General features: G+C 40.2%; 1 protein-coding gene across 1 annotated transcript in view; it reads left to right on the top strand.

Moving 5' to 3' along the window:
- Window positions 1-7,176: 7,176 nt before the first annotated feature.
- The window catches only part of ccni (cyclin I), a 44,742-nt gene continuing 25,765 nt past the window's right edge, over window positions 7,177-26,153 (top strand). Inside the window, exons 1-2 of the mRNA XM_059988846.1 lie at window positions 7,177-7,363; window positions 22,181-22,337. Of these exons, the coding sequence (XP_059844829.1) occupies window positions 22,224-22,337 (114 nt within the window). The 5' untranslated portion in view covers window positions 7,177-7,363; window positions 22,181-22,223. The remainder of the gene's footprint in view (window positions 7,364-22,180; window positions 22,338-26,153) is intronic.

The raw sequence follows: 26,153 nt of genomic DNA, 5'->3' as shown, positions 1-26,153 counted from the left end.
GTTGGTGAGCACTTGGGGTCCAGTGACCATAATTTTATTATTTTTAATAGTTATAGAGAAGGATATGGCTTGTTCATAGATTAATGTCCACAGAATGAAGATCAGAATCAGGTTTTTCATTACTGACATATGTTGTGACCTCTGTTGTTCGGTGGCAGCAGTACAGTGCAAGACATTAAGACCTGGATCCATTACAATTTGCCTATCACCACAATAGGTCAACGGCAGACACAATCTCAATGGCTGTCCACAGGGCTTTAGATACCTGGACAACACAAACACCAATGTCAGGATGCTGTTCATCGATTATAGCTCAGCACTTAATACCATCGTTCCCACAATTCTGATTGAGAAGTTGCAGAACCTGGGCCTCTGTACCTCCCTCTGCAATTGGATCCTCAACTTCTTGACTGGAAGACCACAGTCTGTGCAGATTGATGATAACATATCCTCCTTGCTGACGATCAACACTGGTACACCTCAGGGGTGTGTGCTTAGCTCACTGCTCTACTCTCTGTATACACGACTGTGTGGCTAGGCATAGCTCAAATACCATCTATAAATTTGCTGACGATACAACCATTGTTAGTAGAATCTCAGGTGGTGACAAGAGGGCGTACAAGAGTGAGATATGCCAACTAGTGGAATGGCACTGCAGCAATAATCTGGCACTCAACGTCAGTAAGACGAAAGAGCTGATTGTGGACTTCAGGAGGGGTAAGATGAAGGAACACATACCAATCCTCACAGTGGCTCAGAAGTGGAGAGAGTGAGCAGCTTCAAGTTCCTTGATAACAAGAACTCTGAGGATCTCACCTGGTCCCAACATATCCATGTAGTTATAAAGAAGGCAAGTCAGGTGCTATACTTTATTGGGAGTTTGAGGAGATTTGCCATGTCAACAAATGCACTCAAAAACTTGTACCATGGAGAGCATTCCGACAGGCTGCACCACTGTCTGGTATGGAGGGGCTACTGCACAGGACCAAAAGAAGCTGCAGAAGGTTGTCAGCTCCATCTTGTGCACTAGCCTACTAAGTACCCAGGACACCTTTAGAGAGAGCTGTCTCAGAAAGGCAGTGTCCATTATTAAGGACATCCAGCACCCAGGGCATGCCCTTTTCTCACTGTTACCATCAGGCAGGAGGCACAGAAGCCTGATGGCACACACTCAGTGATTCAGGAACAGCTTCTTCCCCTCTGCCATCCATTTCCTAAATGGACATTGAAGCTTTGGACACTACCTCACTTTTTAAAAAAATATACAATATTTCTGTTTTTGCATGTTTTTAAAAATCTATTCAATATACATAATTGATTTACTTGCTTATTTATCATTTATTTTATTTAGTATTATTATTTTTTCTCTCTGCTAGATTACATATTGCATTGAACTGCTGCTGCTAAGTTAACAAATTGCACGTTACAAGCCAGTGATAATAAACCTGATTCTGATTTCTATAAGTTGCAAAATAATTCAATAACATAAAAGTCAAATGACTAGGTAGTGTTCATGGACATTGAGAAACCTGATGGCCAGGGGAAGAAACCATTCCTGAAACACTGAGTTTGGGTCTTCAGGCTCTTGTACCTCCTCTCCAATGGTCATAAAAAATTTTGAGCCTTTCGTCAGGAGTTTGCAGTGGTTGCTGTCTGTGCCTTCTGGCCAATCAGGTGGCAACCTTGCCATCTCTTTTAGCATGTATCTTGTTTTTTTTTTAATGAGGCCAAGTTGCTAGCCCAGTGCTTAACCCAGCACAGATGGAAAGTGTGCAAGGAGCTGGCTGATTCGAAACCGGAACCACTCGCTTCAAAGTCTGGTGCAGATGCTGCAACACCACTGGCCGGCAACTGAGTGTGTGTACTATGCATTATATTGCACATTGCTTGTATGCCAGCGTTTGATTTTTGTTGCAGTCACTCGCCTTTCACAAGCAGACAAATAAATGAAGTTGGTGGAAGTAAAAAACATGCAAGGAATGAATATTATGCAAACTATTATCAGGTGACACTGACTCATCTACTGCTGTCATCTCCAAACTTCCTCAGTCCAAAAGTTCCACTGTCTCTCTGTGACTGCCTGGGTTTCTTTCCATTTCACCAAAGACCTGCTGATAAGTTATTTACCCTGTAAGGTAATTTCCGTCAAAAATATCAACGAGAAGTAGATCGACATGTGTGAGAGGGAATAATTGCAGGGAAGTAGAGAGAGGGAGAATTAGACTAATGGGATTGCTCCACTCGAAGTAGCATGGGCAAAATGGCCTTATTCTGTGCCATTATAATGTAAGATATTTGTATTTAATTGGCATAGGTCATTTAAACTGCAATTGTACATTTTTCATTTAAAATCCATTGATGGATTCTGTTAAGTCAACTCATATGACATATTCATATCTGATTTGACATATAGAATTATCCTAATCTGAACTGTCTGTATTCTACTCTAAATTGCTACTGTTTCCAGTATTTTTTGCTTTGAGTTTTCAAAGTTTAAAAAAAAACAAAAAGGAATATAAATGGATGGTTGTTTTCAGCAAGATCCAGAACAAGCTAAGGATTTAAGTTCCTACATCTTACTGAACTATACCACCATAGGATAACATTCTTTTTAAGTCCTTAGAATACTGAAAAATCATCAGAACTTATAGACAGTCCTGTGAGAAGAAGGTCTTGTGGCAGTTAGAAATGATAGGAAAACGTTCATGACCTGAACCCATTTCATGGATGAAGTGCATGAGATGAAAGTTCGAAGTAATCCTTCGTGCCATTTCATAACACAGCCTGTGTAAGCTTATACTGTAACATTCCTAGGGCAAACTGGCCATTGCTGCAGATGGATATTTCCACAGGCTTTGTGTGAGCAGATCTGCTGTTAGTCAAAGCCTCTAAAGATCCCTGCCAGCAGTTATTGTTCTGTTAGACAAATCAGTATCTACAAATATGGTAGACAATATCTGAGCTGTGCTAGCTGATCACCAAGCAAGTATGTAAAGTAAGATTATCTTGTGATTGGAATTATACTTGAAAGTCTTGAAAATAACCTCTGAGTGTTACTCAGATTGTCATCACTACCTCTCTTTCCAATCTCTGCCCAATTTCCCTCGGGATCAATAAAGTATGTCTGTCTGTCTTCAAAATTGGAACTTTCATAGGCATTAACCACCAGCCACGGCAGTCATCACTGCCTGCATATTTAGCCATGCTGTAAACATACTATGAATCCTTTGAATAGTCTTGGGGTTCTTCAAGTAACATGTCTGGGAAGATTTATATTTGGAAATCCATAATGCCAATACTTCCCTTGTCCATCAAATGTGTGACTCCATGTTAGTCTCAAAAAGCATTCAACACCATGTCATTTTGTTTGCTGTTCCACAATAAAAATGTTTTGAAAATGGCATTCCGTGACACAAAGATTTGTTAAACATAAGTTTCTTCAAAGTGCGCACAAATGCAAATAAAAATTGCAAGGAACATGAAATATTAACCAAAACAATACTGAACAGTTATAATTTCAGTCTTTATATTGTACCATCATTGCTGGGAAAAAAAATTATCTGTTCTATTGAGAGAGCAGGAGAACTGGAAAGTGGCCAGGGGATAGTCCCATTTACGTACATAGAAAGGAATGAAGCAAGTAGACCAGCAACCCAATTTCTGAAGGATTATAGGGAAAATATCCTGAGGTGCAGCATGCATGAGCAGATTAACAGATTGAGTAAGGATAATTCATATGGATTTCTTAAGGGAAGATCATGACTAAATTGGGTCATCTCTTTTGAGCCCTCCTCAAAAAATTCAATGAGTGCAGTTCATTTGATGTAATATGCAGAATTTAGCAAACATTTGACCCAATCACATTTGAAGGATTAAACAGGAAAATAAAGTCTTCTGAATCCAACAGAAAGAGGCAAGTTTTTTAAAGAATTGATTTATTGGAAACATTTTGGTATTGAGGAACTGTGTACAGCTGCAGATACAAGATGATGCACTTGGGGAAAGCAAACAAGGTATATACAGCAATACATAATAAACAGTTGCTTATTAAGGAAAAGTTGAGTGTGTGGCCAGTAGAACAGGGAAAAAAGGCAGTTAAAGGATGTTTATCAGCCCAGTTGTGGAAAGAAGGCCAAGCTAAAACTTTACAAAACATTAATTAAGTTACAATTACTGTAGTATGTAGATTTAAGGTCACAATGATGTTGATAAGGTTGCAGAAAGTGCAGTTGAGATTTATGAAGTTGCTATCAGCAATGACGATTTATGTTCATAAGAAGAAATTAAGACTGCATTCTTTGGAACAAAGGTGACTGAGGGATGATGTAATTGAGATATATAGATGAACGAGAGCTCTGGATAGAGTGAAAGTGAAGGAAAAACATCCCTTAGCAGAAAGGATCTTAATTAGATTTACAGATTCATAAAGTTATACAGCGCAAGAACAGGCCCTTTGGCCCAAAGTGTCCAAGCCAACCAAGATGCTTATCTATGCTAATTCTACTTGTATGCATTTGATCCGTAACCCTCCAAAACCTTCCATTTCCATGTACTTCTCCAAATGTCTTTTAAACATTGTAGTTGTTCATGCCTCTGTCATCTTCTGTAGAAACTGATTCCATATTCCCACTATCCTCAGTAAGAAAGCTTTGTTCCTCAGGTCTCTCATCTTAAACCTATGTCCTCTAGTTGTACCTTTTGAAAAATACTGTCACTATCTATAGCCTGTCAATGCCCTTCATTTCATAAACATTTGTTAAGTTTCTCCTCAGCCTCCTGTGCTCCAGGTAAAACAGTCCCAGCCTATCCAGATTCTCATAACTCAAGCCCTCTAGCACCAGCAGCGTTCCTATGAATCTTTTCTGCCCCCCCCAACTTAATCACATCCCTCCTAATGTTGGGGGGGGAGAATATATATTTAAGTTACTTGGCAGAAGGATCAGAGGAAAGTCCAGGGAAAAAAAATCAAGAGATCATGAGGGACAGAAACTCCTTGCCTGAACAGACAGAAAGACAGAACTTCATTCATACAAGGGATGTTGGAAATCCGGAGTAACACACAAAATGGTGGAACTCAGCAGGCCAGGCAGCACCTATGGAAGGGAATAAATAATCGGAGTTTAAAACCGAGACCCTTCATCGGGACTGATGTTGCTTCAGCTGCTGAGTTCCTCCACCATTTTGTGTGCATTGCCCCCCCCCACCCCCCCGCCAGAAATTTTCCCAGATGCACACTTGAAGAATTGTGATCTACACAAGGTTGGAAGATGGGATCTGTTCTGATGACAAGTTATTGACCTGGAACATTAATTCTACATCTCCATATAAAAAGTGGAGATATCCAGCAAGTTATGTTTTTATTTCCCAACTAAAATGTAATACATACCACTAATTGGGATTGAAAGTCATTCGCCAATCCTCAGCCCTTATGTCCAATTGACCAACATCTCTCTGTAATTTTCAAAACCTTCTACCCTATCTACAACAAAACATGTTTTAGTATCAGCCACAAAATTACTAGCCACACCTTGTACATTCACCTCCAAATTGTTTACACAGATTACAAACAACAAAGGTGTAAGCACCAACCCCAGTGGCACATGGCTAAACACAGGCATTCAGTCTGAGAAACAATCACCCTCTGCTGCCTACCACTGAGCCAATTATGAATCCAATCTGCCGTCTCCCTATATCCCATGACAGCTAGTCTTCCAGACTAATCTGTCATAAGGCCTTGCAAAAGACCATACAGATAACATCCAAGCAACATGCACAAAATGCTGGAGGAACCCAGTAGGCCAGGCAGCATCTATGGAAAGGAGTACAGTCAACGTTCCAGGCCGAGACCCTTTAGCAGGACACCATCCACAGCATAGCCAACATCCTCTATCCCATCCATCAGGCTCACTGACCTATAGTTTCTAGGCTTGTTTTTGCTACATGTTTAAAACAATGGGGCCACATTAGACACTCTACAACCCCCCTGATCTACACACCTCACTTCTTGTAGTCATCAAGAGATTCACCAGTTCCCAACTGCTGACGTGTTTCCCTCTTTTTCTTAACTAGAGCCTCAATACCTCTCATCAACCAGAGTTCCCAGAGCCTGCCAACGTTGTCATTCATCCTAACAGGAATGTGCAGGCTCTGAACATTTGTATACACACACAGACAAATATATGCAAAATTAATGATTCTCCAATTCTAAATTTCTGAATTAGTAAAGCAAATAATAGCAGAAAATTCTGGAAATTTTCAGTATACCAGTATGCATATCAGGAGTGTTAATATTTCAAATTGCTGTGGGTGGCTTAGTAATGCACTTGCTAGCACTGCAGCTTAAAGTTCTCAGGTCCTGAGTCAAATTTCTCTTAGACTGCATATGTATCCTCTGAGTATTCTGGCTTCTAAAAGATACGTTGGAAGGCTCAGTGTAAGCAAACTGCAAAGGAGAATGATGAAGTATGTTGAGAGCAAGGTAAATGAGGCAGGACTACGGGGGAGAAAAAGAGGGAAGGGGGAATGGAATAAGAAACGAATTGATTTGATGGACTTCTGCATGATGATAAGAAACGAAATACCAAAACTCATACTATCCTAAAATAGATCTGCTTTTCACTCTGACAGGACTGTCAATCTTTATTTTCTATTTGCATCTTTTTTACTTTGATCACTTACGTCTCCCTGTTTTTTCCCCTTCTTCTTTGGACAGTCAGATATTTAAGGGAAAACTGCAAATCGGCACATTATGTCAGTTCCCCTCTCCACTGAAGCTGACTTATCATCGAGGATATTGTGCATTCAGAGCGTTGCCCGCCCCGCCTGAAGCCCTCACCAGCCGGCTCCGCGCCGCGCCGTGTTTACAAGTGCCGCGGAGATTTCTGGGAGCACGAACCACACAACCCCTCACGCACAACCTGCCGCGTCCGCCGAACGAACGAGTCCGCTCAACATCGCTTCTGTTTCTTGCCCTGTCACCGTGAGGAGGCCGCTGTCCGGCTGAGGGGCGGTGCGGGGGTGCTGCTGAGGCCAGCTGAAGGCCGGGGAAGAGGCAGCGAGCTGGCGAGGATGCGACTGAGCGGCGGCGCTGCGCTGTGAGACGCAGCCGGTTCGTGGCGTGGACGGCGGCGGCGGCGGCGGCGGCTGGCTGGGAGGGAGGGAGGGAGGGAGCAGCAAGAGTGGGCCGCAGCTCAGGCCGCCCACAGCCCCCGAGCGGCCGCTGTCCGCCAGCCAGGCCAGTGCTCCCCAACGCACACACAGATCGTCTGACCGCCGGCATGGAAAAGTGAGGCGAACGGCAGTCAGCGGGTTCATGGACCGGGGGATCCAGGCCGACGGTCAAGAGCGCAGCTTCGCGGGGGAGGTGAGAGGATTCGGGAGGGCAGTAAGGGCGGAGGGTTGGAGTGGGGGGTGTTTCGGGTTGATGGAGGAAGAATAGGGGGTTGGAGGAGGAGGGGAGCCGGGGTTGGAGATAGTCTGGGTGTTGGAGAGGGGGTTGGGTTGGGGTGGAGGGGGAGTGGAAGGGGGTGTTAGGGGGTGGAGGGGGAATGGGAGGAGGAGTAGGGGTGGAGGGGCAATGGGAGGAGGGGGAGTGGGAGGTTTGTAGGATTTGTTGGTATGGTGGGTGGAGGGTGTTAGAGTGGCTGTGGGTGGAATGGGGTGGTGGGGTACAGAGGGGAAAATGGGGTGGATTTCGGGATGGGGAGTTGGGAATCCTGGAGGAGTGGGGCTGTTAGCATTGGAGGAGTGCTAGTGCAGGGTTGGAAGAGGATTGTGTGGGGGGAGCAAAGAGTCATAAGGTTTGGAGGAGGAGTGACAGGCTCAGAGTCGGAGTTCAGAGGAAATAACAGCCTAACATGAAAATGGAAGCAACACTATGGGATTAAGGCTTTGGGCAAAGGAATTTGGGAAGTGTAGAAACTATTATGAGAGATTGGCTATACTGTAATAGGGAATGAATTTAGGTTTGGGTAAGGTAAAGAATTATTGTACTTGTGTAAACCTATTTTGCTTTGCAATTAATTTATAGATTCAGATGAGACTGGGTTAAAAAAGAGCAAGGGAAACACGATTTTTTTCATTTTCAGGAGTAATTTTTATCTGGTGGCTAGGTCATATGCACATATGTAGCAGGGTTTTCTGGTGGCTGTAGTTATATTTTACATTACCTGTACACGATGTAAATAATTTTATTTAAAGCTGTTTGCTGACATGAAGGTGGATACAAGTCATTTAGTAATTAGTTCCATTGTATGTTTATGATCCTTGTCTGCAATAAAATATGTTAGAACTTTTTTCTTCTGACCCAATCTTTGTATAGTTGTTCTCTTTCACTTGCACTTCAAACTGTTTTGATTTTTCTCTTTTTATGTTTTCAGTTTTTTAAACTTAAGTCAATGGATTGGACATGCAGATTTTCCCCCATTTAGGATAGTTTATATCAGTTTTGTGTAATGTGCTGCATTGAAAATTAAATCAGGTGTCCTGGTTAGTGAAATGGCTTTTGCAAAGAATTCATATTTTAAAATGAGAATAATCATACTGCAAGGGATTTTGTTTTTCTTTAAGTTGTCTATTTTGTGTACATTAACTATTTTGATAGAAAATCATTTTTGGTAGCTTTACTACAAGTGATTCAGAAGATTTGCAGATATTAATTAAAATCATTTCAGCTATATATGCTGAATACCCGGAACACTTAACTGTTCTGTGAGCCAGCTTTTAAGTAAAAATATAAACAGAAACCAAGTCATGAGTTTGCAAAGGAGATTTCTAGCAGATCTGGATCAAATCATCCCTTTAAAAATTAAACATTGAAAGAACATTAGTCTATTCAAGAAAGAAGGCAGTGCTATCATGTATACTTTATTAATTCACAAAACTTCAGCACCTATTGTAATAACATTTTAGAAATTGGAGGTTTTAGGATTTCATTCCTGTCCAAAGTAGAATTGAGAACTTTAGTTTGCAGTACGTGTTTGTACGTGTTTCCATCTGCAGTGTACTTTGTGTTTAGTTTGCAGCTATAGTTTGTGTTACTGTTTCTATTACTTTCTATTTAGTTACAGAAAAAGGAAAGTTAGAACTCTGTGCAACGTTTTTACCTAGACATTGGAACAATATTGCAGTATTTTTGTCCTTTTAAACAGTAGACTGCTCTTAGCCCAAGAATCTGATTGGTCATTGGGGTATTATCTGTGTTGCACAATACTTGTAGGTGATGACTTCCAAGGTGCAATTGAGCATCTTTACTATTTGCAGACATTGACATCTGTATATTAGGTTTCCAATTTATGATAAAAGAATGTGTTATTTTTTATATGAGCCCTCCGTCGGTTGGGGTTGTCTGTAGATGTTATGTGCCAGCTGTCTGTGTGATAAGCAAGCCAGGGCAAGTTGCTGGCCATAAAGCAGCTCCCCTCTTCACGCAGTTGAATGTACAGGTTGGTACCAGTGGCATCGTAGGAGTTGCCAGTCATCGTTGAACTCAATGCAAGTCTGCCTTAGGGACTCCAGGTCCAGATTTTTCCTTGTGGTTTACTTCTGAAGCCTTCCCTATGAATGGGTATAGCCACAAGGCAGTGGAGGTTTGAGATTGGAGTTTTCCCTCTCCAAGGTGAGCCAGCAATTAGTTTTAAGGAGCCAGTGACCTGCCTTTGCTCCTTCTTCCTGTCAGTAGAAATGGTTCCACCAGGCTTAGCCACAGTGAAGGCCAGGAGTTGGACTTGTTTGTCAGAGGCTATTTGAGGCACCTGCCATTGGGAGCATTTAATAGGTAGTGGGAGCATATCCCACTACATTCCCCAGCTATGACAACCTTAAGGAACCATTGTCTATATAGGTGCATAGAATATATGAAATTTTAGGCATAGAACTAAGGTATTCTACCCAATAGTTTTATGCTCAACAGGCATGTCTTCCTCCTACTTTATAATTTTTTTCACTCAATAACATATCCAGTTGCTTTCTTTCATTTGGTAAAGGTGCTAGTGAAATGTATGGAGATCTGAATTTCAGTAAATCAATTCTTTCAGGAAAACAAATGGTCTGGAAAATGTAATAAGAATCTTTCTTTTGGGGGTGGGGGTTCTGAGCATTGCTTCCATGGCCACTATTGAGCTAATAATTTCCCTTGAAGGTGCTTTGTGTAATTGCCTTAGTATACACAGTCTCTGACCTGATTTGTAGCTACAGTTATTTATGTCAATAGCATTAACGATGCATTGAATGTCAGAGGTAGATGGTTAGACATCCTTTTGATTTTTTTTCCAGTTTATGTTTTAATTTTTTAAGACCTTTATACATGCTGGTGTGGCAAGCTTCATTTTCTGAGGGGTTGTATTGAAATTGAACACACCTGCTTCTGACTTGTGGTGAAAGAGCTAAGTATGGTTGAGCCTAGAAAATTATCATTAGGATCTACTATAGTGAGTTCCTGGGGCTGGTACGATTGCTGTCCATCTATCATCCTTTCTGTGACACATGAGCCCAATCTCGATGCTTTTATTTCCTTGATGCTCACCAACATTAGGTTTATGAGAGATCTTTGATGGCCCATTTGGTCAAATGCTACCATGATTCGTGACTCATTTTTGGAATTTGACTTTGTTTGGACCAAGGTCAAGTGGTTGTGGGAAACCTGAAAATGGGCATTGGTGAGAAATGTGGCACTTGGCAGCATTGTCAAAAAAACCTGCCAGAATCTTGCTAATGATTGAGGAGGTACTAAATTGTGCTACTTGCTGCCCAATCTCTCTGTCCTCTCCTGGGAACAGGACGTATCTGCATAGTTTTTCAAGTTGTCAAGTAGGTGCTAGTGTTATAACTATAGCGTAGTGGTTATCGCGCTGCTTTTACGGCTTGGAGCATTCCGACACCATTCTGTAAGAAGTCTCTATGTCCTTATTGTGGAATGCGTGGGTTTTCCTCAGGTGCTCTGTCCTCCTACAGTCCAAAGACATCCTTGGTAGGTTAATTAGCCATTGTAGATTGTTCCATGATATGGGTAGCGTTAATCGGGTTTGTAGGGCTGGAAGGGCTACGATGCACTATGTCACTGAATAATGTTGTGGCTATTGGTGCAGTTCTTGAGTGCGGGTCTTAGTAATGCAGCTGAGATGTCGTCTGAGCCTGTAGTTCTGTTGTACCCCAAGCTTTCTGTTGAGTCTTGATCTCACTTGGAGTAAATATAATTTGCTGAGGAATGGCTTGTTTTGTGAGATCGCAAGAGAATATAAAGTAGTGGTCACCAACCTTTTTAAGCCCAAGATCCCCTACCTCGATCTTAGTGAAAGGCAAGATCGACCCCAGATTGATCAGTTACACGCATGTGCACTGGGGCAGAAAAGACCGGAAATAAAACCCCGCAACCCGGAAGTAGAAATAATGTATAAACACCAGCGGTACCCACCCTTTTTTGCACCACGGACTGGTTTAATATTGACAGTATTCTTGCGGGGGGGGACGGGGTGTTAAACACGACTGGAATACAGCGATACTCGAAGCAGGTTCCTTATGTCCAGTCTATTCTGCAAATTAGTTTTCGCGGCTCTCGGCACTTAGCTTCTGTCCCGCTTGCTCACATTTTTTCCACTCACAAAACTCAACACATTTGTCTTTCAGTGAGGGGTGCTTGGACTCAGGATACCGAAGCAGTTTTGAGGGCTTCATTGCCTCATTCGACAGCCTCCCGGCCCAAACTGCAGCCTCTCACCTGCCTGCCGCCAGGTGCAGCTGGTCGTGGCTGGGGTGAGAAGACCGGACCGGAGGTCCCCATACCGGGGCTGCGGCGGTCGCAGTCCGGAGAGAGCGACTGACTGAGCGAGGAGTGTGACAGGGAGTGGGCCCATTCCCCCCCCCCCCCCGTAGGATCTATTGGCCAACAAAAGTTTGTTTCAGTAGATCGCAGCAAGGTAGCTGCTCTGCTACTTACGAAACCCTGAGCCTGAATTAGGTCGTCTGCGAATATTTTAGCACTGGGTTCCCCACAAACATTCAGTGTGCTAAACAGGTTTAGAGGCAGTGCCTATCTGTCCACGCTTCAGGCCAGCAGCAACGGCACTCCTCACCGGCCGCGCGAGGTGGCCAGTGATCCCTGGTGTGAGGGTATCACTGCGATTAGGCGACTGATGGCCTTGCGTGTATTCAAGTTCAACAGTGGGCTGACAGGGAATGAGGAAAGATGCGGCTGACTCATATCAGCAAATCATATTGTTTCCTCACAGCCCAGTGGTTGGGGACCACTGAATTACACTGTGTAGTGCGGGGGAGCTATACACATGAGCACTGGGCAGAAAGAACGGAACTAAAACCCCGCAACCTGGAAACAATCTCTCAACAGTAGACAATAGACAATAGGTGCAGAAGTAGACCATTTGGCCCCTCGAGTCTGTATTTGTGTATTTTTCTTTTTTTTGCGCGATCTACTGGGAAAGTCTCAAAGATCGACCAGTCGATCGCGATTGACGGGTTGGTGATCACTAATGTAAAGAAATAGCATTTTCTCAGCTCTTAGGGATCAGTTTTGCCTTTATCATCAACCTGTTGGTTTGGACCATTGTTGAGGATGCAGGTGTTATGTGTGCACTTTTAGCCCATTAGTCTTTTAATTGTACATCATTGTTTACAGTTGGATGGGGAATTTTTGATCTGATGTATTGGTTGTGAGATTGCTTTACTCTGACTACAGCATGCTGTTTTTGGTGGTTAGAATACATTTTTTTGCCCCTTCACTAGCTTGATCTCTCATTTTTAGTTATGTGTTCTGCTGCCTGTAGTCCTTCAACAAACATCATTGAACTATATTGGCCTGGTTTGACAGTGAATGATCTGTTGGGCCATGAGTTACAAATGATGCTAGTGGTTTACAGTAGTTCATGGATGTCTAGTTTTATGCTTGCACATCTGCTTTTAGTCTATTCCATTTAGTAGGATTACACAATAGGAGGAAATGTGTCGTCAGTGTGATAACTGAACTCCATCTGTGGTATGACTGTGTAGTGGTTATTTCTGCAAAATAAGAAGATCAAGTAGATGTATCCCTTGTGATGGTTCACTTAATTGACTAGCAGTTGAGCCCTTCAGAACACAGCCAGTAGTCATGTGGATTGTACTAAACAAGTAAAATGAGCTCTTTATAAACACAATAAAGTCTGCAGATACTGGAAATCCAAAATCTCGAGGAACTCAGCAGGTCATGCAGCATCTATGGAAAAGAATAAACAGTTCATGTTTCGACGTAAGGCCCTTCTTCAGGACTGAAAAGGGAGAAGACACCAGGATAGAAAGGTGGAGGAAAGAAAATAACTGGAAAGTGATAGATGAAACCAAGTGGGTAGGAAAGATAAAGGGCTGGAGAGCAGGGAATCTAATAGGATAGGGGAATGGACCATAGGATGAAGGGAATGAAGACAGGACTCGGTGAGGTGATTGGTAGGTGAAAAGAGGTAAGAGGTCAGAGTGGGGAATAGAAAAAGAGGGGAGGGGGAGGAGGAGGGTATATTTTCCACTGGAAGGAGAAATCAATATTCATGCCATCAGACTGGAGGGTACTCAGATGGAGTATAAGGTGTTGCTCATCCACACTGAGGGTGGCCTCATTTAGGCCCAAGAGAAGGTCATGAGCTGACTTGTTGATGGGAATCAGAATTGAGATGTTTGGCTACCAGGAAATTCCGCTTCTGGCAGATGGATTGGAGGAGCTTGACAAAGCAGTCCTCCAATTTATGACAGGTCTCATCAATATGGAGGTGGCCACATTGGGACCACTGAACACTATCGACAAATCCAGTAGATTTGCAGTGTTGCCTCACCTGGAAGGACCATTTGGGGCCTTGAATGGAGATGAGAGAGGAGTGAATGGGCAAATGTAGCACTTACACTGCTTGCAGGGGTAAGTACTGGGAGGGAGATCAGTGGGGAGGGATGAATGGACAAGGGAATCACAGAGGGAAATCACAGATTTATGAAAGATGTTGGTTGACACTTTGTCTCCAGAGATGGAGACAGATCGAGAAAGGGGAGGGAGGTGTCAAAAATGGACCAGATAACTTTAAAGGCAGGGTGGAAGTTAGGCAAAGTTGATGAAATTGACAAGCTCAGCATGGGTGCATGAAGCAGCACCAGTGCAGTCGTCAGTGTGCTGGATGAAGAGTTAATGGAGCATTACAAGGGAAGGCCTAGCACAGGCATGGGCAAACTACGGCCCGGGGGCCATATGCGGCCCGTTAAGCTTTTTAATCCGGCCCGCAGAACTTGATGAAATTATATTAATAAACCTTGTTAACGTTTTTTCCCTGCAATTCTGGCGTTTTCCCATTAGATGACGCACTCTATATACATTTGTGGCGACCCATTTCCTGGCACATCCGAACCGGCTCACAATTAGCCCGCGTTCCGGCTAAGGGAGATAGCCTGCGGGGATTTGCGAGCACAGAGCTTTGGAGCCTCTGTGCCATGGGGGACAGGTTGAGGGAGGCTTAAAAGTGAGGCTGGGGATTTCGAATAAAGTTTTTTCTTCGACTGCAGTTACCGACTCCGTGTCGTAATTTTAGCACTGCATGTAGCACACCGCTACACATTGACCTTTGTTGAGGTGCAGCGTATTACTCCACATTTGCGCTTTACTCTTTGTTCGGCTCAACCTATTTGTGTGAACAGGCGTTCAGCGTCATGAACATCAACAAAGCCAGCCACAGATCCAAGTTAACTGACCAACACCTCAGATCCATCCTGAGAATCGCCACAACAAAACTAAATCCAGACTTTGATGCGCTGGCTAAAAAGGGAGACCAACAACACTGTTCCCACTGAAATTAAAAATAAGTTTCTTCGTTGTGTTATGTAAAAAATGCATTTGAAAATATTTTTTTCAATAAGCCTTACATGTTACATGTCATTTCTGTTAAGTGATGGACATGAGTAGTGCGCAGGTGCACGTACGTTCTCAAAATAAAAACTGCGCTCCAGATCAAATAATGCGCTCCGCATACTGGCGCGCTGTCAGTGTTCTGTCTTTGTGCTGGTCGTTGTTGAGTTTTGGCACAGGGGACAATTGAATAAGAAGGAGCAGGACAAGTAGACCTGCATCTCCTACCGTTTTTGAAATAAAGACAGTCAGGAAGAGAGTGATGATGATAATATCTTGAAGGATAACAGAATTTTCAGTGCTTTAAAATAATAACTGTTACTATTAAAAAAAGCTGTATTTTATTCATTTAATTTTTAGTGTTTTAAAAGTCATTTCAATAAATAGCTAAATACCATGGGACTTCAAAGACAGATATTTTGTTGTAATGCATTTGTTCATTTTCAATTGAAATTAAAGCACATGTTTTCTACATATCCCATGATATTTTATTTTCTCTTATGAGGTGTATTACCAAAACACTCCGTCCATCTGCTCCTGGTCTGGCCCCCCTGTCAAATTTTAGAACCCTTTGTGGCCCACAAGTCAAAAAGTTTGCCCACCCCTGGCCTAGCATGTGGCAAAATAAGCTCTCATTTTGTATAGCATCTAACAAATTATCATCTTAATATTAGATTAATTCTGCATTCTGATACATTCACTATGCTATCAATTTATAAGTTCAAATAAATTGTAGAAAATCCAATCCAAAACTTTTAGTGGCTTTCATCTGTTCCAAGTGAATTAAAGGTTCTTCCATGTGCAATGTTGTGAATTTCCAGCAGTGAATTGATAATTGATTTCTAATCAGGTTTTCATGGGGACAGTCTGTTAGTGATCAAGTTGTTGAAAAAAGATTGAAGGGATGACAGAGCTGCATTTTGATAGACACAGATTAATCAAAAATAATTAATATGGATTTGTCAAGTGTCTTACTTCTGTTCATCATAAATTAATATTTTGAGTGTGGAACAGGGTAGAGTATTTGATATTATGGAAGGAATGTCTGCATTGTTGAAAGATGTCAAAAAGCATCCTGGTCAGAGTGAACAGGAATAATGTAATTTCCCTTAACAGAAAGGACACTATGTAGGGAAATTTACAAAATAATTGCTAGAAATGTTAGAGGAGAGTTTTTTTTTGGGGGGGGGGGGTGAAATAAATTCCTAAATTCTAAATTCTAAATTTCTAAATTCCAGTGAGTACAGGTCAGAGCATCCAAACAGTCCTCATACATTAACCCAGGATCATTGTTGTAAATCTCCTCTGGACCCTCTCCAATGCCAGCACATCCTTTCTTAGATGTGGGGCCCAAAATTGCTCAAAATACTCCAGGTGTGGTCTGACTAATGCCTTATAAAGTCTCAGCATTATATCCTTGCTTTTATGAACTATTCCTCTTGAAATGAATGCTAACATTGCATTTGTTTTCCTTTCTTACAGACTCAACCTTCAAGTTGACCTTTAGGGAATTGCACCTCTAATTTTGAATTTGCTCTATAATCTCTGCCTTTATTCCTTTTACCAAAGTGCATGACCGTATGCTTCCTTACACTGCCATTTCTTTATCCATTCTCCTAATCTGTTGAAGTCCTCCATAGCCACCCTGCCTAGGCCTTTCAATATCCTATAGATTTCAATGGGATCCCTCATTCTTCTAAACTACCAACTCAACCTGCGAATTAAATTTAAGGGAGTCCTGCAGTACAACTCCCAAGTCCCTTTGCACCTCTGATTTCTGAGTTTGCTTCCTGTTTAGAAAATAGTTTATGCCTTTATTCCTTTTACCAAAGTGCATGACTGTACACTTCACATTGTATTATTCCATCTGCTACTACTTTGTCCATTCCCCTAACATGCCTAGGTCCTTCTGTAGACTCCATGCTTCCTCAGCACTACACATTGCTCCACCTATCTCTGTATCATCTGCAAACTTGGCCACAGAGTTATTAATTCTGTCATCCAGATCATTAACATAAAATGTGAAAAGTACCAGACCTAACACTCACTGCTAGTCACCAGTAGCCAAGAAGAACAGGTCTCCTTTATTCCCACTCTGCCTTCTGTCAGTCAGCCAATCTTCTGTCCATTTTAATACAAGTTGAGTACCCTTTATCCAAAATGTTTGGGGCTGGAAATGTTATGGATATTGGATTTTAAAATTTTTTGAATATATTCTGTATTGCTTGGGATCATCATCATTTCGGACTCGTGAGTTTATGTGCTCCAGAAAGCAGTCTTTGTCTTACACTTGTTCATAACACACATGTACTTAACAGTTCAATGTAAAATTTATTATCAGAGTACATACATGTCACCATATACAACCCTGACATTCTTTATCTGTAGGCATACTTAAGCAAATCTATAGAACAGTAACTAAACTGTAAACATCAGGAAGTGTTAACTGTAAATAAACTGCAAATGCAGATATAAATAAATAGTAATGAATAACAAGCATGAAATAACAATCTACCAGGGTTCTTAAATGAGTGTAGTTATCCCCTTTTGGTGAGGATCTTTAATGATCCATACCAATATTATAATGAAAATATAATGTGTGCAGGTTAACAAAAGCAGCACAACAGCATTGGTAGAATACCTGAAGCAGCTGTTGAACAATAACAAACAACTGCAGGATTTCAGGCTTCATCTACAATATCGTGTTTTGATAATAAACTATAGTTCACTGTATTTGTATTTTACCACTTTTTAGGTTTTATGTAAGGTATAAAAAAAATCAACATTGTAGACTTGCTCTAGTGTTAGATTTTCATCAGTGATGATCTTCACAAACTCAGTGAATTTCTCTGCTGCTCTATGATCAGAAAACATAATGTCTTAAAAATTTTCAAAATCTTTAAAAAATTTAAGAATTTTTTGCAACCAGCTGGCAGAATATTCATAATTGCCTTTAATTTTCAGTTAGTTGTGATAGATTTTTGCTTGTTTCATAATTGACATACCATTCAGTGATGTCACTCTGTCACTCCTTTAATGCAAGATTGATATCTTTATTTTTTTGCTTTATGCAATGTTTTTTTAAAATTTTTCATTAACTTGTGAGATTGTTTCTCAGAATTGTTTGTGATACGATCTGCACGTCGCCTGGAAATGTTCCCAGCACTGTGGAATTTTCCATTTCTGACTTCAAGAAAATTTTGGATTTTGGAATTTCAGATAGTTTCAGATGCCTTGTTTACAGCCTCATCTGCAGCACCTTGTCAGAGGCCTTTTGAAAATCCAAGTGAACAACTTTCACTAACTGCTTTATCTATCCTGCCTGTTATTTCCACAACTAATTCTAACAGATCTGTCAGGCAAGATTTCCCCTGTAGGAAACTATGCTGAGATTAGCCTACTTTATTGTGTGTCTCCAAGCACCATGAAACTTCATCTTTAAAAAAAATGGACTGTAACATCTTGCCTACCACTGAAGTCAGGCTAACCAGTTTATAATTTTGTCTTTTGTCTCCCTCCTTTCTTAAAATATTGGAGTGACATCTGCAATTTCCCACTCTTCTGGAACCTTTCCAGAAACTTGATTCTTGGAAGATCACTAATGCTTGCACATTCTCTTCAGCTGCCTCTTTCAGAGCCCTGGCGTGTAGGCCATCTGGTCCAGGTGACTTATCTACTTGCAGGTCTTTCAGCTTGCCAAACACTCACTTCTGCTCCCTGACAAGATTGAATTTCTGGCATCTGCTGGTGTCTTCCATAGAAGACTGATGCAAAGTACTTATTCCATTCATCCTCCATTTCTCTGTCTTTACCCCCCCCCCCCCCCCACTACCTCCACAGTGACACTTCCAGCAGTTTGATGTCCACTCTTGCCTCTTTTACTCTTTATATATCTGAAAAAACTTTTGGTATCCTCTTTTATATTATTGGCTAGCTCACCTTCATATTTAATCATTGATTTTTTAAAGTTGCCATTTGTTGGTTTTTAAAAACTTCCCAACTCTAACTTCCCATTAATTTTTGCTGTACATTATGTCCTGTCTTTTGTTTTCATGCTCTCTTTGACTTCCCTTGTCAGCTACGATTGCATGAACCTCTAGAATTCTCTCAAGCTGCAGGGTGAGTTATATTATGATCACTGCCTTCTAAGGGGCTTTTAATCTTAAATTCCTAATCAAATCCTGTTCATTTCACAATGTCCAATCCAGAATTACCTTTTCCCAATGGACTCGTTCACAAGTAGCTCTTAAGAAAAACATCTTGTAGGCATTCTACAAATTCCTCGATCCTTCTCTTGGGATCCAGCATGTTGAAGTCCTCCCTGACTACCGTAACGTTGCCTTTTTACATGCTTTTTCTATCTGCCATTTATTTTTTACCCCACATCCTGGCTATTGTTTTGATTCAAAGATTTCATATTTTCTGATCCTATGTAATTTATGAAGGATTTGATTTCATTCTTACGGTAAAGTGTCTCTGCCGTGTGCCCACCTACCTGTCTTTGGATGTTAAGCTCCCAGCTATGGTGTTCTTTCAACCACAACTCTGTGATGCCCACAACATCATCCCTGCCAGTTTCTAACTGCTCTTGTTGTATAGTTTTGAATTTGACTGACACATGGTGCAGACACACAAGACACATATTATGGGTATAGCCAAGATATTTCTGCTGTAGAATGTGTTTGAAAAAAAGGTTGGAGTTTTTGTGACAGACCTCTAGAGATGCTTATTGTTTACTTTGTAGACTTGCCAAATTTAAAGTGCTTCATCAGCAATAGTATCTAAAATGGATGGGAGTGATAATTAAATCCATTGAGCATTTTTGTGATTACCATTTGTGTTCTGTTTAAGACTGGTATTTTTCATGAAGTTCAGCAGTCATCTCTGAAGACTCATGGGATTTGAAATCTGAATAACTCAAGCAGTTTAGGAATATGGTTTATATAAGTCTTTCACTGAATGTCTTTATTTTAATACTGGCCATGGCACATCATTTATTGCTATTGATGCATGTGAGTTGTACCATAGTGTCAATCATTGAAAACCTTACATCACTAGTATCATGTGGCTGACTTCTGTTTGATTTAGGACTGTGCTCATAAGCTTAGTGAGTACAATACCCAAATGCAGTCTAGATTGTCTGTCATTATCTTTAGACTATTCAATTCCCTCATGCTCATTTGATGCTTTTAAACTTGTTCAGTCAGGTTCTCTTGCTTAGTAAGTGGTCCCTTTTTAATCTAAAGCTTTTATGGGTATTATATTTAATTGCTAAAAAACTTAGAGATGCCCTCTAGGCATCTGATTGCAATTGCTAATATCTTTATCACATGATTAGTGCATTGAGTGAATTATTTCTCCAACAGCAGCTCTTAGCACACTGTTCAGTCACTGTTAAGAATGTTTTTTAATAAATCTAATTAATGCTTAACTTGCTAGTTCTTATAAACTTTGGTTAGCATCACCAACTTTAGTTGGGAGCAACAGGTTTTGAACAACCAATGTAAACACACCTTAGTTGGTGTAGAAAATTATTATGAGAATCCTTGTTTAGTTAGTTTAATGAGTGCTTGAGGCTTTGACTTGACTATTTTCTATTTCTGTGCAATATTTTGTTTTTCTATTTTTTTTGGTTTTAGAATTTCAAGCAAGGAGGATTGCAAAATGTTGTTCTTGTTTAGTAAGTTTGAGCTTATTGAAGGAGAAAGTTTACTCCAATAGTAAAAATGTCCTTTACAATCCTTCCAGCTCAGAAAGTCTATATGGTTGATAAACAACAGTAGATAATACACATTTTGTTACCATATCCTGGAATATAGCCAGATTCTCAGCATAAGGCTACATTCAATCTTTAATTGTTATTTATGATAAAGAATGACAGAGCATTCAGGTGTGAAACATTAATTTTGAACATTTATTAGAAACATACAAGAGATTTGCATCTGAATGTTTGCTGTTGTCCACTTTTCCATTGTGCTGGTGGAGATTTGCCCTCCATTTCACATGCTGGAAATTTAATAATACCAGAAGGTGAGATTGTGGAGTGAAATATTAATTTCAGAGGGTATAATAGTATCTGTGACTATTTATTTGCTTCTCTGAAAATAGAAATTATGGCTAAAAATAATTTGGCTTTTATTCTAATATATCAATGTAAAGGTGGTTTATTTTTTGATTTTTAAAAATTTTTTTTTATTATCCACCTGAGATTTTTAGATCAAATTTTCAGTCTTCTACTTAACTAACAGAGTGATTTCCAGATGTCTGTATCAAACTTTGACAAGGGTTCAGTGGAATATTTTTCAATGCAGCATGCATCTTTTTTAAAAGTTTGTTTGAATTGGTCATGCTTCTGGGCTTTATCAATTCTCTGTGACCAGGATTTTGGAAAGAAGTTTCCAACTTGTTTGCAAAAAAAATCATAAAGCATTCTGCATGAAGATGACTTACAGTAAAAGGGACAAATCATGCCACTCTTACGTATCTTTAATTTCTGTTTGTCTTATTTTTGCAGTGTTCTGTACTTCTCTCATCCCTCATGGTGTTGCTGTTTTATTGGGTTATTGATGGAGGGGTCTAGATGAAAACTGTATAGAAAACTTGTGTACCTTGCCTAAATATTTTCCATATGAACCTAGACGTACTTCAGTGGTGTGCGTGGTGCTGAGCACTATCACAGTGCTCCTGTTCTTAACTTGCATCAACATTTTTTGGCAGCGTTCATTGGGCCAATTAGGAGAGTGATCCTGGTATGAATTTCCTTTAATCTTCTCTCCCCTCTTGCTCAAAGCATGCATGGTAGGGTGACAGTGACAAACTACTGTCAGGGAGGTTGGAACTTCGGTGCTGGCACACGTGTGCAGAAATTGCAAACTTCATAAAGCTTGGTACTTCCTGGGGAAAAACCAAGTCATTTTGCTACCCTATTCCATCAGTATATTGTATTAGTTTTAACTAGATGTCTTTAAATGAAAAACACAAGAGATTCTGCAGATGCTGGAAATCTTGAGCAAAATGCAACAAAGTGGAGGAACTCAGTATCTATGGAGGGGAATTAACAGTCAATGCTTCGGGCCAACATTTTGAGTTCTCCAGCACTGCCTGTATGTCTTTAAATGAAAACCAGCTTTCCGGCAGATTATAAGCACCAAATTTTGGAATACAGGATATTTTTATGAATCTGTTTGTTTCAGCAGCAATATGGTTATAAATGGGGAAGTCTATATTATTTTTGTAATGGGTGCAGCCAGGCTAACTGGTTTAGTCTTCTAACAGAATTGTTCTGGTACTGATATAATTAATTTTAATTTGCAGGTAGCTGTATCCATTTGGGAGGCTGGCATATCCAAGGGGTGTTATGAAGTTTTCAGGACCCTTGGAGAGCCAGAGGCTGCCCATCCTTTTGGAGAGGGCAGTCTCTAGGGAAGCACAGATGTGGAAGGTGTATGTGCCAAAATATCTGACCAATCAGGTAAATATTTCACTACATAAATCTAATTGTGTCTAAACAATAAGATTCTAAATATATGTTCAGTAAAATAAACATGGATATGTTCAAAGGTGTAAGTAGTTAATCTGTGCAATTGATCTTAATTTGTGTATTTTATCTGTGTTTAATGTAAAACCACTTACCATATAAAAATAATTTTCTGATGAGGGCTTGTTAATTGTAAAATAATATATGCAATAAATTTATACTGAGGGGTATCATTTCTTAAATTATATTTGTAAACATTGTGTGTCTTTAATTTCTGCAATAGTTATCTTGATTTTTCTGAAGAAATTAATCTGTGATGTATGTGGGCTCAGCAAACTGCTGCTTTGTACGTACCTCTTGGTTATCTTTCTAAAAAGTTACATTGAATTTCACCCTTCAGGGCACAAGTTTGTGGTCAAGTTAATTGTATGTTGAAAATATCTGTAGCTTCCAATATTCACCAGACCTAAACTAGATGAAGGCTGTATTCTGTCGGTCACATATCAATCAAGTGTACAGTACTGTGCAAAAGTCTTAAGCACATACATATATCATGAGGGTGCCTAAGACTTTTATATAATACTGTATTTGCCAACATGGAGCAGAGAGTGAGCTTGTTTATCTGGCTGGAGCAAAGGATTTGGGAAAGGTGAGGGTAGAGTGCCACAGGATGGCTTTAGGACAGGTGGCAGAGAAGGAAGGTCAGGGCAGTGTGCAGACACACCCAGCCCTGAAACAGTAGGCAAAGTCACTTGATTCCAAACAATTGGTTTATTGATTATTGCAGAATGTCTCTCTGGTGCTTCCCTCCTTCCCCTTTTCCCAACCGTGATTCCCCTCTCCTTGCCTCCTTCCCAGTCTCATCAGAGACCCATATCAGGATCACTCACATTTTTTTTTTGCAGCAATGCAGTAAAATACTTAAAATCACTTCAGTACTATGCAAAGATCTTTGGTACCCTAGTTGTGTATGTATATGTGCCTAAGACTTTTGCACAGTACTGTACATTAAATAAGATTTGATTTATAGAAGTAGAACCAATTGGAAAGTATTACTTGTATGAATTTTAAGTTAATATATAATAGAAGTTTATGTCAAATATTTTTAGTTGTTTATGGAATAGTTATGACATTTTTGAGAAAAGATAAAAGTTAGTATTGAAAAGCAAAGAACCTTGGTACTGGAAATCTGAGAGACCTGCAAAGTGCTGTTGATATTCAACTGTTCTTTCTAGCATTTAAAATGTTAAATTAAGAATTGCAGTGTCTTTGGCATTTTCTACGGATATGTAAAGTTAATGTTGTAGAAGGTCTTTTTCTAGATCTCTGTGCATAGGTATTCCTGTTCAATAGTGTAAATGATTTTTTCACCAGGTATTTTGATGTGAGGTATTATATGTTCAAGATGAGTTCTGAGGATGAGGAATGAAATACTAACAACATATACTCAGGATGCTATTACAGTATTTTTTTTCTGATTACTTTTTGTAAACTTTCAAGTTTCTTTTGCAAGCTATTTTTGTGAAATTACTTAGAATTAAACCATTTGAGAAATATAATGTCATTTTTATTGCTTTTTTAGTTTGTGTACTTGTTTTAAAGCAAAACATTATCTTCCAAGTATTGATAAAATGTATCAAAGCAAGAAACTGCAGTTAATAGAAATCTGAAAGAAAAAAAAAATTTGGAAATACAGCATTTTTGGAGTGAGTAAGGGGTTGAAAGAGATAGAGATGAAATAGAGAAGATGAAGCGAGACCAAAAAGCAAAGTCATTAAATGATGAAAAGTATATTAGCGTGAGGTAATAATACTATAGGTATAAATGCAGACTTGTTATTGGAAGATGACACAGAAATGTAGAAAGAATAAAATCAGAAATGCTCATCAAGTAAGGCTCCATGTGTGTTAACATTTCAGGTTCATGGCTCTTCATCAAAACTGAGAAGTTAGAAATCAGGGTGTTAAAAGTTGCAAAGAAAGATGAGGAGGGTAGAGCCCAAAGTGAATTTCATCATGGAAGCTGCTGATCTGCTGAATATTTTCAGCATTTTCTGTATACACTTTGGATTTTCAGCAACTGCAGTTTTATGGCAGAAATATGGTGTCTCAGCTAGATAGTCGTAAAAAGATCTTTTGGCACGTTGGCTCTCTTAAGTTATTGTACTGAAGTAAGGATGTTATGTGAATTTATGTAAGGCAATAGTGAGGTCAAATTTGGAGTATTGGAGCATATACTCTGTGGCTATTACGCACTTGTTCATTAATGAAGATATCCAACCAGCCAAACACATGGCAGCAACTCAGTGCGTAAAAGCATGTAGACATGGTCAAAGGGTTCGGTTGTTCTAAACAAACATCAGAATGGGGAAGAAATGTGATCTAAGTGAATTTGACTGTAAAATGATTGTTGGTGCCAGATGAGTTTATTTGAGTATTTCAGGAACCGCTGATCTTCTAGAATTTCCACGCTCAACAGTCAGGAAAATCCCAGGAGACAATTTACAGAGAATAGTGTGAAAAATAAGAAAACATCCAGTGAGCGGTAGTTCCATTGGTGAAAATGACTTATTAATAAGAGAGTTCAGAGGAGAATGGCCAAGCTGGTTCAAGCTTGACAGGAAAGTGTCAGTAATTCAAACAGCCATGCATTACAACAGTGGTGTACAGAAGAGCATCTCTGAACGTACAACACTTAGTACCTTGAAGTGAATTGGCTATTACAAGTGTGGACCATTCCAGGGTTCTACTCCTGAAAGACTAAAGTGGCTACTGAGTGTAGAACATGGAACAGTACAACACAGTTTCAGTCCTTTGGGCCATGATGATGTGGTGACCCTTTAACGTACTCCAAGATCAATTGAACCTCTCCCTCCCATATAGCCCTCCATCCTTCTTTCATCAATGTACCTATCTTGTAAGAGTTTCTTAAATATCCCTAATGTATCTGCCTCTTCAGCTATCCCTGGGAGCATGGTCCATGCACCTATCTGTGTTTTGGGAAAAATAAACTACTTCTGACATCGCCCCTCTATACTTTCCTCTCAGTATCCTAAAGTTATGCCATTTTGTATTAGCCATGTCAGCCTGGGAGAATGACTGGCTATCCACTTGACCTATCCCTCTATCAAGTTACCTCTCATCCTCTTAAAAGGGAACACCCTTTTGGTTTTCTAATCCGGTCATCATCCTGGTAAGTCTCCTCTGCACTCTCTAAATCTACATCCTATAATGAAGCAACCAGAACAGAACACAATATTCCAAGTGTGGTCTAACAAGAGTTTTATAGGGCTGAAACATTACCTTGCAGTTCTTGAACCCAATTGCCTAACTAATGAAGGCAGCACACCACAAGTCTTCTTAACCACCCTATCAACCTTCGCTGCAACTTTAAAAAGACCTATCAATGTTGACCTCAAGATCCTTTTGTTCTTCTACTTGAGAATCCTGCCATTAACCTTGTATTCTACCTTCAAATTCATCGAAAGTGAATCACTTCACACTTTTTGGGACTGAACTCACATCTGCCACTTCCTATCAATGTCCTGTTGTAACCCATGACAAACTACCACACTATCCACAATACCACCAACCTTCGTGTCATCTGCAAACTTAATTACACACCCTGCCACTTCCTCATCCAAGTTATTTATTAAAATCACAAGGAGGCAGGGTTCCCAGAACAGCTCCATTGTGTGCAATTCAGGTCACCTGCCTACAGGAAAGATATCAATAAGATTGAAAGAGTGCAGAGAAACAAAGATGTTACCAGGAATTGAGGACCTGAGTTATAGGTTAAGGTCGAGTAGAT

This window comes from Hypanus sabinus, chromosome 14, assembly GCF_030144855.1.
Source record: "Hypanus sabinus isolate sHypSab1 chromosome 14, sHypSab1.hap1, whole genome shotgun sequence".
Taxonomy (NCBI): domain Eukaryota; kingdom Metazoa; phylum Chordata; class Chondrichthyes; order Myliobatiformes; family Dasyatidae; genus Hypanus; species Hypanus sabinus.
The sequence above is the reverse complement of the archived record's forward strand: the minus strand, read 5'-3'. Positions and strand labels throughout refer to the sequence as shown.